Source organism: Ursus arctos, unplaced genomic scaffold (genome assembly GCF_023065955.2).
Source record: "Ursus arctos isolate Adak ecotype North America unplaced genomic scaffold, UrsArc2.0 scaffold_1, whole genome shotgun sequence".
Taxonomy (NCBI): domain Eukaryota; kingdom Metazoa; phylum Chordata; class Mammalia; order Carnivora; family Ursidae; genus Ursus; species Ursus arctos.
The window spans coordinates 21,252,859-21,270,662 of record NW_026622763.1 but is presented as its reverse complement, the minus strand read 5'-3'; the positions used below and the strand labels follow the sequence as shown (position 1 = coordinate 21,270,662).

The following is a 17,804-nucleotide window of genomic DNA, read 5'->3' as shown; positions in this document are numbered from 1 at the left end:
TGATACTGACAAATAATTAATCATTAGCTCTGTGGTTTCTAGGAATTTATAAGAAGAGCTATTTTGAATATGGCACATTTTATCTTCCAGCCCAATAACTTTAGCTCCTACGTATTTTCCCTTCTATAGAAGTGATAAACACATCTGGGAATTATTTCAAAATAATCCACAGGTGGGGTGACAGAAAGGGGGGATGCTGGTAGCACAGGAAAAACGAGAGCACAGGGAAAACAAATAAGTTGATGATTGTTTTCACTTGGCAGTGGTTACACAAGAGCACGTTCCATTAATCATTAATATTCCACATTAACATTGTATTAATTTATGTACATGTCTGAAACTTCATATAATTCAATGCTGGAAATATAAAGTAAGCCCCTTTAAAGATAACCTGAGAGAAATTCTGGAAAATCATTACTGATTTGTGACTTTAAAGTAAAAACATGAAGTGTGATGGTTACAAGAGCAGTGGCCAAGATAATTCCCAACAAAACCCAGACAAACAATTGTCAGTGATCTCCTACAATAGGTTAAAAAATAGGTTAAAATGTATGTGAAGGCATGTTGCACCGTACAAAGCACTAAATGAGTGTTTCTCATCCTTACCCACTTAAGGAGTCACTGGAGGAGAGTTTTAATATTGCAAATGTCCCTTCAGCATGAACAGACTCTGACGAACAGGGGCTAGGGTGAGTCTTGGACATCTACGCATTAAAAAACAAAACAAAACAAAACAAAACAAAACTGCAGAGGGCTGAGAACCTCTACAATAAGAAACTGTTGTCATTATTAAGTAACATCGGCTACTTCAGGCAGGCGTTTGCTCTACAGGCTGAAGGAAGAATAAAAGAAAACAGCAAGAAAAGCCCCAAAGGCTGGTTCTTGATCATTTGGCTCATTTATGACTGGGACTTAAAAATCAGAGACGCCACAACAGGGCCACAGCATGACGAATATCTGATCTGCTTAGAAGAATGTGGGACTATCATTAAGCATTTAAAGAGAGACACAGATGAGGAGGCGTATGAAGCAGGAGCAGAGGCTGGCTACTAGCTAGAGATTGTTCATGGCTTGAGAATACTTTTAAGTCATAGGATTCAGTTCATGAACCCAGCCCAGACCAAATAAAAGCTGACACAACTCATCCATTGCTAAGGCACAAATCGCTCCTGGTGCACTCAGCCCCATGAAGCCATCTTGGCTCTCCGAGAAGTTTCAAATGGGTTTGGCTTGAGGTTCATATAACCCAGTGATTCCCTGATCGTATGAAAAGCCTATTAAATCATGATGTCTTGGAATAGAACCCAAACATAAAAGTATGTTCTAGAGATCTCTAGGTGATTCCACTGTGCAATCAAATTTAGGGACCATGAACATAAACTATTCTTTGATGAACCAATCTGAAACCATAGCTGCAAAAAAGAGCTCCTCCTTCCTCATTAGCCAAGGTTGTCCCCTGCTCTGGCCCATGTTTCTCCTGATTTCTCAGTGTAGGCTAAACCACTTCTCCTCACCCCACACCGTACCTCACCTGTGTCCTCACCTGCTGATTTGTTCCCAGGCTATGCTTCTCACTTCACAACTTCGACCATGTCATTGCCTCGCTCAAAAATTTCTAACGAACCTCATTCCAACCTGGAGCTTTGTAACCAAAATATAGCTATTACCTGGGTGCTTACAGAAAGGTACAATTCCAGGCCGCATCTGGGTCTACTGAATTAGAATCTGTAGTTACTAAGATCCCCAGGGGATTTGTATGAGCATTTAAGTTTGAGAAGGGTTATTCAAGAGCACCATTCTCCAAAGTGTATTTTTGAAGGACACTCTCAAGGACAGAGAGTATCCTGCCTGGATTCAAAGTCAGACCATTCCCGCTCTTTACAGGACATCTGTCCATCCAAAAAGTAGTTATTGAGTGACTACTATGCCCCATACTGTGTTGGTTTTAGAGGATCCAGCATGAAGATGACAGAAGTGATGTCTGCATTCATGGACTTATAGCAAGGACAATATTGATATGGAAAGATAACAATGGGGGTTTTACATAGGGGGATGTGCAGAATGCTCTGGGATGATCTAGTTAATGAAGTAAGTTGGGGACAGCCTAACCCATCTGGGAGATCTAGAACATGAGAATAGCATTGCTGGGGAAAGGCTGCTAATTCAGGTCCCTGTGGATACAGGGGGTCAACACAGGAGGGGCATCTGAATACAGTGTCAGCTTCACACACAGCAGGTGCAAAGGCTCAGAGCAACTATAGAAACACTTGTCCAGTGCCTACTCCATGCAAGGCAGGGCTCCAGGCGCTTTCCATATATGTAAGTGTGACTATTAACCCTGTTTTATAAACAAGGAAACCGAGCCACAGAGAGACGAAGTAGTGTGTCCCCATCACAGAACAAACTTTGAAACTCAACCCTGTCCATCTCGCTCCAGCACCTGTGTTCTTAGCTATCACACGCTACAACTGTCGAGCTGGGCAGAAAGTGATGCATTCAAGAAGCTGAAAAACAGGCCATATGTCCAGAGTTCAAGCAGTATTTGTTCATGGATCTTATTTTTTTTTTAAATCATCAGAAGGAGAATGCATTACCATTCAAGAGCAGCTACTTACAACTCATATTTTTGGGGTCCATCCCATAGTTACCAAATCAGAATTTCTAGCTATGGAGCTGAAAATCTGCATTTTAGCAATGCTTCCAAGATGGTTCAGAGACAATAAAGTCTGAGGACCATAGGTTTAGAGGTACAATTTCCTTCAATATTCTCCTCCCTCTCATCGTCCCCCCTAATTAACCCACAGTTATTTAATAATATATTGGTCCCAAGATATAAACTAAACATGAGGGTAAATAGGATTGAAGTGGAAAGTTAGAATAAATCTGAAAATTGAATCTTTGCTCCTCCAGGTCCCCTGACTGCCAGGCTGTGAAAAGAATTATCTAGGCTTGAAAAATTGGAGGCAAAGAAAGACCACAGAGGCTTAGAACTATTTTCATTACAATACCAACCATTTAAATAACTAATTGAATCTCTGGAAATTGAAGTAAAATTTAAAATTGCCGGAAGAGCAATTATTTCACATGCTCTATGATTCCTCCATCCTTAGCCAGTGCTAGAAGACTCTCAGGCAGCAGAGAATTTTCTTGAACATAGAATACATGCAAGAGCAGTAGCCAACGTAATCTCTGGCCACTAGGGTGCACTGGCTCAACAAAACTAATATGCCTCCCTCAGTGCCAGGGGACCCTGCCAGCTCCAACACCAATATCTGGCTGCCAGTGGGGTGTTCTTTTAATTCAGTTTTTCCTCTCTTATAATCATTTAACAGAGGAATTATACTAATCTCTCAGGAGGAAGAAACTGAAAGAAATAGCTGAATCTCAATAAAACTCCTTCATCATAGTTTATTTTATTTTCCTGCATTTTTCCAATATTTATCTTTATTTATCTTTGAATGTCTTTCAAGTACATTACCATTAAAATTCCAAAAGTCAGCCTCCTCGATGCTGCCTTTCAAATGGTTCAGAAAGATCATAGCTCTTCTGTCCCGCTCTGTCTGGAGATGACATTACCTTGTTCATTCAGTTCACTTACCCTATATCCCCATTCTAGAAAATAAGTTTGGAAAACTTTCTAGAAGACACTGTTATTTTTATCCCTCAAAAGATCAGAAAAATATTCCACTGTATTTTACAAGGCTCTTTCATATTCAAAATATTTATTTTAATGCTATCCATAAGAAAGCTCAATGGATACAACCATATTAATTCTGTGACAAAAGAACATTAAGAAGACAAAATGGCACGGTTATGAAAACCTTATGCAGGTTCCCCACTGTTGCAACATAAGACACAGGTGATGACAATCTTCTTCAGCTGTCACTATCCCTTTGATGTGTCAGGCAGATCTGTGTCAATGTTGGTCATCTATTCACATCACACCCATGATAACACGTAAGTCAAAGAACATGGGGAATCCTGGATGCAGAGGGATGGAATTTCCCAAGGAAAAGTGTGAATGCTCTGGGGCAGGTTCTCTCCTCCCACAACCGCAAACAGTACTTCCTTGCCCCTTCTTCCAGGAAGCTAGTACAGCCTTGTCCTGCCTGAGAAGACATGACTACCCAGAGGAGGTGACGATGTGTGGATGAAACCCCATTTACTCTGGGCACTAGGGTTATGATTCTATGCACCTTTCCTTTTCTTGGAGTTGCTTTTTCTTACCGTGGTAATGGTAAGATCCACTGGACCAAGGCTGGGGAATGAGACTATGGGAGAAGAATTAAATTACGAACTCTAGGTCTTAGGTGGAAATGGAGCTTTTGGACTAGGAGTACTGGTATCTCCACACGGACTTGCTCATCAGGGGGAGTGCAGTAAGCATGGGGGGAAAGACCTGTCCTAAGAAAGAGGGTCACTTTACCAAAGTGTTCCTATGTGTTTTTTAGGACTGAGGTACTAAGTATCCTGGATCATTGCCCTCCAAATACACCCAGGTGTATAAAGTATCACCATTTATAGTAAAGAAACACAAACCTTATATTGTCAATTCCTGTACCTATCCAATGCTTTTTACATATCTGCCCTTGTTCTTCCACAGGCTTATATTGTCAGTGATGCAAGCACAGTGCTTAAGGACCTATAGTCTAATAAAGATTCCTCCAGTCAGACTCCCAGCGCACAGGAGCCATAAAGAAGCGGTGTCAGTGATGAGGCTTTATAAGGAACCACATGTGGACGGCTGTTCAAATCCCCACGACAGGGTTCCCGGAGGAGGAGGAGTCCGTCATGCACTCCAGTGACAGGACAGCATCTAGTAACTGAATATGTCTTCCCTGCCAAGTCCTGAGGGATCTGGAAACCCAAGCCTTCATTTACAAATTTTACCAACCTTGCTTCGCAGGGGGACATGCAAATGGAAAAGAAAGGTGCTCCCATTCTACAGTCTCTCGTTTACTTGGCAGTGGGGGAATACAATCAGGCGGTTAGCAGGAGAAACACTAAAAACAGACTGCACTGACCTGGTTGGCAGGACCTCGGGCAGGGCGTCCACTCACTGAAAGCTGTCACGATACAGTCTTTTTTGCATGGGAGAAGGCAAGGACGCACTGTTTCGGGCCGAGTTGAATCTGGACATCTGTCAATGGTAAGAGACAACAGAGACAATATCAATGCCTCCTGGAAGAAGTAAGTGGTTTAGCAGAGAACTGTGGGGTTCCAGAACAGAAAACACTGAGGCCCTGTTGTTGCTTCTATGGACAAGGAAGAGAGAGCCAGGGAGGTGAGGCTGCTTGCCTAACGGCCCCCAGCCAGAGGCAGAGTCAAGGGCAACGTCAGCTCTCTTGACCCAGAGACCAAAATACTTCTCACTCCTCCAGGAAAAGAGCGGTCCCTGAAACTAATGGAAGGGAATGCCTTCACAAGAATGTGTCCCCATCAGCATCAATTCAAATGACATTTGATTTTTTTTTTTTTCCGGAATGAACATATCTGCTATATTATTTGGAAAGCATTCAGATCAGTGATATTCTACCAAAGGAACAGGAAAATACAAGGCAATATATGAACATATTGGGAAACAAAAATCATTGAAAAACCACTTAAGTTTACCCTTTATCTTTGATATGAGCAGAATTTTAGAACATCTAAACGATTGGCAGGTATCTCTTTAGAACATGTGGACTGAGCTGGAGCAAACAAAACATGACAGATGGCAAATGTCAAATATACTAACTAGCATTAACAAGAGCAACACTGCAGTTCTGTTATTTTGCTGATAATGAATGCTCACACTTGGGAAGAAAGCACCACAGTCAATTGCTTCATAATCACTTGGAAAAACTAAAGCCTCAGAAAATGGCAATCAAGCTTTTGTTTGTTTTCTTGCCTGCTTACTTGTTTTATGAACACAGAGGGCTAAAAACTACATTGATTATCTTCTAAAACAGTGATATGCCAAAAAGAAAAACAGGAAAGCACTCAGGACAGATATTTGCATTTTAAATTCTGTTCCCCATAAGTTCCTCACAAAACACATAAATGCAGTGTGGGTAAAGCTTAACAGCATGAGCTCTGGTATTAAGAAGGCAGCGCTGAGTTAAGGACTTTGGCTAGCTTCTTTCATTTATTCCTAATGACAACAGTGAGAGGCATTATAGCCTTCATTTTCACATGATAAACTGAGGCACTGGAATAATCAGTAATGGACCTAAAGCCACACAGGGAGAGACCATTTGAGAAAAATTATAATAGGGAAAAAAAAAAAAACAACAAACAACAGTGTAGAAAGTTCAGACAATCAATAGACCTTCTCGAAGAAGAGAAAACAGAGGAGATAAAGTTAATGAGGAAATAATGAATTAAAAAAAAACCCACAGATCTGATGAAAGGATGACAGTTCAGGTGAAGAGCCCACCAATTGTATACAAAATGACCAACATGCCAATGCAAAGGTTGTCCAGTTTTCAAACACCAAAAAAAAAGGTAAGAGAACAGACTATAATGGTTGTGGGAGAAGAGGAAGAAAAATTTGTCATCCAAGAATCTGGCTGACATCAGTCCTCATCAATTTAGATAATGATCAAAATGAAAACATTTTCTTAGCTTTAAAACTTTAAAAACAATATATAAGCCAAATGTGGATGACCGAACTTGACCGTGGAACAGAATGTACATGATAATATTCGTGACACCATCAGGTAAAGACACAGCGGACAAAGCAGGGGGCATGGAAAGGGAGGGAGACAGAGTGGAGGCTTGGGTGTCCTTATCTGACAAAGCAGGTGGGCAGAGTGACAATCTAAATATAAACGAAAACAGAAATAAAGTTCTAAAAAGATTAATCAAAAGTACTAAAGCAACGTACCCAACAGAACACCACCAATCTGGGACTGGAGACAGGAGTACATGTAAATGGGCCAAGGCTCTTTGCTTTCACGAGAGGGAATCAAGGGATGGGCATTTTAAATTGATAAACGAGGAGATGTAGGAATGATGTGTGGAAACTGTATGATTTAAAGTTAAGAAGTAAACATGAAAAAGGGAAGAGGACAAAAAATATACACTCATGCTTGCTTGTACTGACATAAAGATACACTGGACAGAGATAAGACACTAACACAGTGACTGCCAGTGGCAGGACAGGGGACGGGGGACAGGGAGACAGGGGTGGGAGCAGGGCTGTAAGCATCAGGCTTCTCTTTGTTATATATTGTATTTCTCCTTGCATGTCGTTATATTTGTGAACCACGTGAAGGCTTACCAGTCAAAACAGAGAGAGAGAAGCAGAGACAGAGACAGAGAGAAAACATAGAACAACTGTTAAAATGTGGCTGTGGCTGTGGCCGTGTTTGAGATGTGGGATACTAAACGGAGCAGGAGATGGGTGGGACCTGTTGCCTGCCATCATTGGTCTCCCTGTATTATTTTACTTTTTCTATGGACCAAAGAAAACTTGGCTAAAAATGGAAAATGGATATACTCACAGAAAAAGAATTGCTCAATAAATTACTAGTGGCATTATTAATCATACTTCGTATACACAGAAATGCTGTCTATCAAAGAGATCAGTTCAATAAACAAAACAACAGAAAGAAAGAAGAGTGTCTTTGTGAGAATATAGTGTTACATAAACAAGCTACTCAGGTAAGGAAAATTTATGTCATACTTTACTAGAGATAGCAAAAAACGCTAAAATCATTCCCAAGTCCTTTATTCATACTCGGAGGTCTACTAAAATTAAATTGAGCGGCAGTGTATTCCAACTCCTCTCCAACAGCGCCTGGTGTATGGCTGGAAATGGATGTGTGAGTTGAGCAACACCAGCTTCCTGCGTGCTCCGTGCAGCAGCAGGGGCCCACGTCCAACCAGCGACTTCACGCTCACTCGTCCATTGGCAAAATAGCTTAGAAATATTTGTGGCACTGGCTTCAGGCTTTCTGGAGAGGGAGGCTGATCCTGCAGGGATTTTGCTCGCTTCAGTTAGGAGTAGGTGTTAATCTCTTTTAGGAACTGATATTGCTGACTTGATTTACCCTTGATCAGCATCACTCACAATAAATACTCACTGAGCATAGTGTCAGCTTTTCACAATGCAGCCCCTTTCTCTCTCCATGTTCTGCCCCGAAGTCCATAAGAGAGAAACAGTATCAGCTCCTCAGTGGCAACGATCAAGCTCAGGTTATATTGCTTTCATAGAGGCCACGACTGGAACGTGATTTCCGGTCTGATAGGAGCCAAATATTCTCTTGTCAGTGAAAATGGGTTTTCTGCTCATTTCTTTTGCCAGCAAAGTTGACCCTTTCTGCAGGGGTTCAACGTCCTCTTCCTTTCTATTTGCAGGATGTCTACCCCTTCAAGAATCATCACATTTCTAATTTTCATAAGTTTCTTCTTAGTCTTCAGAAATAGTCTTTGACCATTAACAACATATGTGCCCTCTATTTCTAAGAAAAACCGTAAGGTTTATTTTCTGTATGGTTGTATTGACACTGACCAAAAAAGGCTTTTGCCCGCTTTTGTGCTGTTTTCGTGTGTGTGTGTGTGTGTGTGTGTGTGTGTGTCTGTGTGTGTGTGTGTCTGTGTGCCTGTGTATGCCTGCACGACACATAAACTAATTTTTAATGCTTTGATGGTGGAATTCCATCTTATATCATATCTTAAAAGTGCCATATTTTAGTTCAGCTTAAATATTTAATAACAGTAAGTGAATGATTGGATAGTATTCAATGTTATTGGAGCCTGAAGACAAATAAATCCCTGGGGATATTAGACTAATTTATCCAGCCATTTCCATAACAAAATTAAAGCCTTAAGACCCAGGGAGACATATGGATTCACTTTTTAGTTAGTAAACAAAGTATGGCCCCTTGGCTTTTGTCATAACTTAAACTTCCTAATTTCTCGTAATGCTCGGACTCTAGATTGGCAGTGCTCTCAACAAAAGGATGAATGTATTTCATTTCAGCACATATATTTCCCTGGACCAGCACCGGAATGCTCTGTAACTATTATCTTGTTGTCACCCTGTAGCCTTCAGCTCCTTATAAGCGCTATGCTGAAATGCATCACACCGAGCTACAAAGACCTGACATTTTTCAGTTAGGCCCCATAATCAAGATGCAGAGACAATGCTCCACTTCTTTGATCAGTCCTCCGACCCAGGATCCGATGCACGTCCCACTCAGCTTCGTGGGGCAAACCTGCCAACTCTGTCAACGTTAAATGTTTAAATGGAGCTCTGTATTATTGTATCTCACACAACGCCAGGTGTTTTCACATTAAAGGCAGAAAGTGCCTTATCAGGACTTTCAGAAGGCTCCGAATTGTGTTTTTAATCTTTTTTATTATTATTATTTTTTTCTACATTGCAACTGAAAAAAAAAATGATTAGTGAAACAAAACCAAACAAAACCCCAGAACTATCCCAATAAGCTCTCACTTCTGTTCTACTTCTGCCCTGGCTAGTACTCATTTTCTGATATGATCAGTTCTATTACTCATACAATGGTAACAGCCTCACCTATTCAACTGCATAGAAACCAAAACACCAACCCAGGGAAGCAAGAACTTGCAAGGAACTCTGCCTCCTAGTGCAGTGGGCTTGGAGATAAAACACATTATATTAGCCCGTCCATTCCATGGAGACATGCTTCTTTCTCTGTACCGTGAAGGCCCCTCGTTCTTTAGGATGTTTTCTTCCTCTTTTCTGTTTCTATTCCCCTGCCCTCACCCCAAGGATTTCACAAATGGCAGGGAATCTTTTCCCACTGCAACAGCTTTCACATAAAAAAAAGAACAAAAAATATATATATATATATATATTTTTTGGAAGGGCAGAACAAAGGATATTTTCTATTGCTGCTGGTTTCACTATCTCACTATGTGCTTCACTGGACACTAGATATTAATTTCTTAGCTCAATTAATCTCCTTAACCTAAAAGTTTTTAATTAATTTTACTCAAGTCAATTCAGGCTCCTCATATTTAGCAGGGTTGTTTGGAGATATACAGTAAGAATTCAACCTAAATTGTTAAGTCTCCAGCTTCATTAGCAGGCAAAAAGTAATTAGCAATCTCTGTGTCTGTGTGTGTGTGTGTGTGTGTGTGTGTGTGTGTGTGTGTGTGTGTGTTAGGGAAAACATCTGTGCAATTCATTTTTTCTGTGATGGTAAGCCGAGCAAAACTAGGGGCTAGTCACAAGAATAACATTTATGTGCTCAAGCCTTTACAAAAAACAAAACAGAACAAAACAACACTTGTCATTTGAAGTAATTATAAGAATAGAAAAAGGGGCTTCCTGATCATATAATCCAACTTTTCTGGTCCAAATAGTCCTTCAAATGTGACAGTTTATTTGGTGTCATTCTTCATTCTAATGGCCCTTTGCTAAGAAATAAACCAACTGTACTCGTATCAAGCAGAATTTTCCCGTTCTGGTTCAGAGCTGAAAAGTTTTGTGTCAGGGAGAAGCTCAGACATCAGGCATGCTAAATTTGCTCATCACAATAAGGAATAACAGTTCGCTGCATTTTATGTAGAGTTTACTGCTATACCTAAGCCATATTTAATTTTATTTGTATATTCAAGCTGATATTTCATGCACCTTTTTTAAGCAGCTGAAAATTTACATCATAAAAATGAACATTATCAAGGCTGCAATCCTTCCCAAGATAAAAGGAGTTCTCACGTCTGCATAATATCTTTATAAGACTTTTAGGATTTTACCAGAACCCCGTGAATCAGATTTTCACCTGAGCCAGGTGATAATGTAAAACATTATTGTCCATGTTTGGCTACAACTCCCATTGATTCAATCAGTCCATGCAGTGCTACGCATACCAGGCAAGTTGCAAAACACAACTGACATAATGTGATATTCCAAAACACAGCACAAGCAATGTTGAGTCAGGTCTAAAGCAGAAATAACATTTACGAATTAATAAGAGTAGAAGGTCATACATTAGATCTAGTCATTACTCTTCACAGCAGTCCCCTTTGCCAAAATGTATGACAATAGATCTAGTAATTTTTCTTGAACAAAGGACAGACATCAGCTTTTCTCCATCTTCAGCAATTCATATCCAATCCTTGTTGAACCCTGGAACTTTCCTACACATAAATCTAGTTCATTCATGGATTCCAAAGTCATTTATGGTACACTGACCAAATGCCTGACATTGTGCTTAGGCCTGGGGTTGCAGCAAATTAAGAGCACCCAACTCTAGTCCTCTAGAAGCCACCCTTGGGAAGAGAGAGAGGAGGTCTTCTGGACTGTGCTTCACTGCAAGTCCTATCACCTCCGCTTGCATCTGCAGAGACGACTGCACATCGGACGCTCCAGCACCAGCACTATCTGGCCAGTCTGCACGACTTCTGCCATCAGCAGTTTGCTTCCCTTAACTGAGCTCCTATGACTTTCTTTACAGTACTGGGCTTTCCATGCCAGTGTGGAAAAGGCCCAGAGATACGTATCAATGTGCCTCAAGGCAACATCAACCAGGTGTTTGAGTTGCCCAGGACAGCAATGCAAACTGGATCGAAACAGGTGGAAGAGCAAATGTGTCTGCCTGTGCCGCCAGGCAGCGTAGGGACATCTTTAGCGGGATGGGGCTGGCTTGCTGCTGCCAAGATATATTCTGCTTTGGTTTCTGCTTCTTTCTGAGCATCACTTCCACTCCCTTGCCTGCGTTTTCTTCCAGGACCGTGCCTTTGCAACTGTCAATTCATATACTTAGAACCTCATGAACAGAAAGAAGACAGGGTTTCATTTTTCCCACCTCAGAAATTCCTGGGGAAGAGCACTAAATTGCCTCATTTGTGACACTTGACAGAAGCTTGAGCATGCCCATCCTGGTGATGTATCACTCCTGTGACGGGGGGAGGGGGGTGTTCTACCACAGGGAAGAGACTAGTTGAAGCACGTCCACTGGGAAGTCTCCATGGACAGGACAGTTACCCAGTCACCGTATACTTCATAGGTCCCTTACATTTTCCTTTCCACGAGCTTCCTACATGGACTGGGGAAACGTCACGTCTCCTCATTTGGTCTAGAGATAAAACTCCCACAGCTGAGGGGCGCCTGGGTGGCACAGCGGTTAAGCGTCTGCCTTCGGCTCAGGGCGTGATCCCGGCGTTATGGGATCGAGTCCCACATCAGGCTCCTCCGCTGTGAGCCTGCTTCTTCCTCTCCCACTCCCCCTGCTTGTGTTCCCTCTCTCGCTGGCTGTCTCTATCTCTGTCAAATAAATAAATAAAATCTTAAAAAAAAAAAAACAAAAAAAAAACTCCCACAGCTGAGTTCTCTGCCTAATTATTGTTTTCCCTCTATCACTTGCAATTGTCCCTGACCCTTTTGGATATCTATATCCTAATTCCCATGTCCAAGTTTTCCTACTATTTTTTTTATTTTGTTTTTTAACTTTATGTCTTCAGGTGCAGAGTCTAACAGGTATGTGATCGCGACCTACTTACAGGCATGAATCAGTCTATTCAGATGGCCATATGGATTTACTGCCCCCACATAACAGAGCAATGGAACCTAACAAAGGGAGCAACACAATCCTATCCTTTCAAAGTGGAGAACCCACCTTCACGTTGACCTAGTCTTTACATGACTGAAAAAAAGCCAAAAATACCGAGATGAGGTCAAGCAAATATTTGGTTACTCAAATAGATTCAATATTCGTGGGCCACATTTACTTTCCATTAGCTAATGCACATATTATAACCTTACTGATGGTCCGTAGTATAACTGTTTCCACCTTTGTTTTTGAGAGGTATTTTCTAGTCTTTAAGAGTCAAACGAAACAAAGTTCTTTTCCTCCAGCACAGACTGAAGCATATTCATTGTTTGATAAATGTTTTGGACTAAAAATACTCAACTATGCAATAATCATATGTACTTTCAATAAATCGTTGGTGATACCTTTTGGTCATCACTTGTCCCACGTGACTCTTGACACAGAAGACCCTCCGGGTCTGAATGCCCACGCCACAGGTGGCTTCTCCAGTCCAGCCAATGGTTGCATTAAGGGCAGTTACCAATGTGTCTTCAGAACAGGGGCCCCAAGGCAACGTCTCCCAGTAGAGCTGCATACAGGAATGGTCATTGCATGAACGATATTCTTGGAGGGCCTGACTAGGGGGACACGGTTTTCCACCTGCAAAAATAAAAGTCAAAAAGAATACATAGTTGTTGGTCTTGTTATTACCAGGTTGCTGTGGTTATGTCGTTCTTATTTTTATTGTTTTTGCTGTTTTAATGGACATAGAATTCCAAGGGCCTGAGGCTCTGTACCCTTCTGCCCACTCTAGGGCCATGGTCCTTTTGTCCAGAGTAATAATCTGAAGACAACATATTTCACTTTTCCCTCCTAAATAATAGGCAGCAGTACACACTGATTAGACCAAAACCAAAAACAACAACAACAACAAGACCAGATTCTATTTCCCACCTTTGGCTCATGTATCTCTTAGATAAACTCTAAAGAAATTTGCTTTTATTTTAGTAACACAATGACTACATAAATTAGTCAGTTAGATATAGTAGCCCATGACCTTGAAGGGATATCAGGTCAAACATGTACACTTACATACATATCACCTATATCTGGCCTCTTTTTCCTAAGAGAGCATTATTTTTCCCAGAGAATCATTCTAAGACACCCATCCTCCATCAAGCAATGCATTTCACTGCAATTTGAGAAATCCAGAAGTGTCTCTTAATGTTTGGCAGAAGAGAGCCCATCCTTAAACTCTGAAATAATATCTGACAATGTATTATCCACTGGCGAGGAGACCAGACAGATGTGCATCCTTCCACTCTTGGGTGAGTCAGACAATCAAATTTCATTACTGTCTTTTCTTTCACATTTTTATATCCATGTAAAAACTGGCATTTATCTGAAGTATTGATTTTTTTCCTACTCTTCCACCCTATGATGTTTTATTCAGTGGGCCAAATGCTCAAAAAGATTTGTGACCTTGGTTTTGTTATTCTTGTTATTTTTTTTCCCATTAAATACTACTGACTTTTTTCTCCTTCCAGAAATGTAAGAGACAAGAGTGGGAAGAAACTGCACTTTAAGAATATGAAAATCTTCATTCATCTTGACCCTGGCCCCATTTTTCAGGATCACAGAACAGAATCTTGTTTCAAAAGGAGCTCCTCACAGCCAGTGGCCACACCACCCTGCTGTTCTAACTGAGCCATAGGCAGACGAAGCCAAGGGAGAGCCTGAAAGAAAGGACACACACGTCTGGGGACAGAGACCATCGCTGTAAATGAGAAAAGCAGCTGCTCCTCCAATTTGTTCTGATGTCATGCGTTTACATTTCCATAGCACATTTTAGCTTGTTCAAAGCCATTTTCAGAGCCTTCATCTTCTTCCCTCTCACAACATGCCAGCATGACAGAACAGGAAATCAGGCCAACGTTAGTGGCAGTTCCTGGTCAAGAAGCCATGTCTCTTGATTCCTCATTTGGAGCTCTTTTTACCAGACATATTCCAATTATATTCCCAAATGTATGAGCTACTGGAAGCTGAATGTGTGTCAATCAAACTTTGGTTTTTTCTCCAAAAAGGTATAATGAAAAATAACATCCATCTGATTGCCATGGCCTATACATAGGTTTGGGCTAAGAAAATTCATGGAAATATAGAACCCAGTCTAGATCAACTACAGGGTTAAAAAGAAAAGGCATACATGGAAATGAAACTTAATTTTTATTCAGGCAACAGAGCTATCACCTATACGTACGTGGCTACATCTACTATATGACTTTCTCAATTACCTTCTAGGAAAAAAAAAATAATAATTTGGCAATTGACTCCACTGTTGAACCCTTAACTATTACTCACCTTCTCCAGCCAATGCCAGGATAGTCCTTGACCTGGTCTGTTTTCCATCTGAGTTTTTATTTGAACAAGACTGGGAACAGGATGACCACTCTGTCCACTCACTCAGCACACAATCCATTCGGCAGGGAATTTCACAAGCCGTCCTTTCAGGAGGAGGGGATGCTGGGCAGAGACTCCCTGATACATCTTCTCCTGTAATCAACCAGATCAAGACAGATGCTGATTAAATGCACAATTGAGGACAGTCCAAGGAACATTTAGGTGTGTTGCTTCCTCTGTTAGTTCAGTTCAGCTGAGAAGACTTCACCTGGTGTCTAAACCAATAAAGTGCGAAAAATGATGGCTTCTTCAGCAATTCATAATATTTATGTCCAGAGAAAATGCCAGGAAATCATTTGGCATTTAGAAAGGTAGATACCACAGCAAAACTCTCATTTGTCATCCATCGCAGGGACACAGTGGGCTTCTTCCAGGAATAATTTAGCCATGGATGGCTAGGGATAGACATGATTGACCTGCTATTGGTAACCATGTGTAATAAGTATATGTTTTCCTGCAAAACAGGGGCCAGAGTAGTCCGTTGGCCTGCAAACTTCAATTTATGTTGAAAATTCTATTCTGTGCTATAAATAATTATATCAATCTAATTACCTGTTGGGTGCTTTTACCTCCAAAAATGTAACTTTAAGCAAGGTTATTACATGATGATTCTTTTGTTCTGTTCGTACCTAGTGGTAAATAATCCCAAACCACAAAGGAAAGGGACTTGTAGTTAAAATTATATAATGTTGACACAAAAGTTGAAAGCCCGTCTGAAATTTTCCCTAATACATTTACTATCACCCCTCTGAATGATCTGATGAATCACTCACACCAAAACAATTACATATATAAAAAAAAATGGGGGGTAGTTGGTTTCGTTTTGTTTTGTTTTTTCCAATGAATAGATGTTAAGACTAAGGGGATCATTTCTAAGTTACTTTTCTATATCCCAAATAATTATAATAATTTTAAAAATCCTCTTTCAGGTTATTTACTCACTATTCTTATAATTCTAGTGTTACTCTTTCTAGATAACAGTTCAACTCTTACTATTTGCCCTCATAAAAACAGAAGAATAATGATGTCATATATAGTTTGAAGTAACAACACGGAATGTGAAAGAGGCAGTTCTGTGTGACTTTACACCCGTGGAATTCTCCTGTCATAATCTGCTTGACACAAAGAATAACTACAAAAGGGACTACTGTTTATGGGGCATCTCCTTTGTGCCTGGTGGTGTCCTCGTAAGAAGCTCTTAGAGGCAGGTGTAACCCATTCTGTTTTATAGACGAGGAGTCAGTGGTTCTGGAAGGAAAACTTGCTCAGGGTCACACAGGACTGAGTTGGGAATCAAATTAAAACTTTCGGACTCCAAAGCTTCTGCTTTTCCCATTAACCACATTGTGTCTAATTCCAAGGAGATGGATATTCCTTTGCTGAGGAAGTAAATAAAACCAGCCGACAGTGAGCAAGACTGCCCGGAGGAGAAGACAGTACACTGTTAATATCTGCATTCATATTTGTAAATGAGGCCAGGATCATTGCCCCTGAGGTACAAATAAAACTTTTCAAGCATATTATGAGAAGTAATAGAGATTCTAGCAGATAATCAAGCTGAAAGACCCGTTCCAACCATTCTCTTTTCAGTCTTAATTTATTTTCAGGTTGAGTCCCCACTGTATGTTACACACATATACACATGCACACAGATACTCTCTGTCTGCCCCCTACACACACACCAGCACAGCTGAGGGCTAGTGCTTTCCCAAAGACAGAAGCAAGGAGACCAAACAAATGCCCAACCTACATCTAATCAAAAGTTAATTTCCACATTTGTGAATATTATTAACATAATTTGTATACAAAGCACTTTAAAGCAGTGTCTTGCAAAGGACATTTTTGAGGAATAATATTATTAGTAGGACTCTTACAAAAAAAGTGGGAGAAAGCTGTGAATACTGAGTCAAATTGTAAACTTGGTCTCACTACTGAAAAAAATATCAATATACAGTGTAAATTCCGTAGGTTGGAAATGGTGGGTAGTGTTTTTCAGCTTTATTTGACCAATGACCATCTTTTTTTGAGAAGAATATCTCCTAAAAGTGGTATTTTTATGAATGTGTTTTTAGAAAGCCCTACCTTCAAGAGTTATCCAATTATCAAGTTCTATTTCATGAGCGTGTACTATGTCCAAGGCATATGATGGGGCAGAAACTGGTGACGATACTATTATTTACCCCCCTCGAGTCATGATTCATAACAGAGATGAGCTATAAACATATACAAAGAAAACTCAATCCAAAAGTAAATGCCAAGTTCCACTGGTGTGTTTCAAAAGAAAATACTGTGGTAGCTCAGGGAAGAGAAGGTCCTCTGGGGTCTAGCGTGATAGCAGGAGGCCTTCCACAGGGAAAGACAGAAAGGTACAAACTCGGTGGCAATGAAAGAGGGTATTTCAGGCAATGAAAGTATCAGCAAAAGTACAGTGGTAGGAAAATACCATGTATTTAGAAGAAATAGGGAAGCTGCAGGAAGAGAAGAGAAAACCCATGTTGGAAGAGTGATCTGACATCAAATTCTGAATGACTTAGACACACAACTTCTGTCAGATTTCTGCCTTCCTTAAATTCCCAGTTACTCAGGTTTGCCATGACCCGAATTTGGCATCCTCCCCAGTCATCATTCAGCACCCTCACTATTCATGTCAGGAGCTCAAATAGTTTTTAAAACCTAAGCTTTCATAGAAACTGATATACCCATTTCCTCAGTGCAGTTAAATGTCAATATTCCCACCAACATTTTGATAGCTTGTCTATACAGGCTAATTCACATGGGTGAGCAAATAGATGAGATTTTCTTTAGGGAAACCAAACCACTAGTCATAAGCAGGCTCTGTAA

General features: G+C 40.6%; 1 protein-coding gene across 1 annotated transcript in view; it reads right to left on the bottom strand.

Annotated features, from left to right (window-relative positions):
* Window positions 1-17,804, bottom strand: part of THSD7B (thrombospondin type 1 domain containing 7B) — a 576,660-nt gene that overhangs the window by 362,875 nt on the left and 195,981 nt on the right. The window contains exons 7-9 of the mRNA XM_057306371.1: window positions 14,865-15,056; window positions 12,929-13,163; window positions 5,025-5,140 (exon numbers count right to left, since the gene is read on the bottom strand). Of these exons, the coding sequence (XP_057162354.1) occupies window positions 5,025-5,140; window positions 12,929-13,163; window positions 14,865-15,056 (543 nt within the window). The remainder of the gene's footprint in view (window positions 1-5,024; window positions 5,141-12,928; window positions 13,164-14,864; window positions 15,057-17,804) is intronic.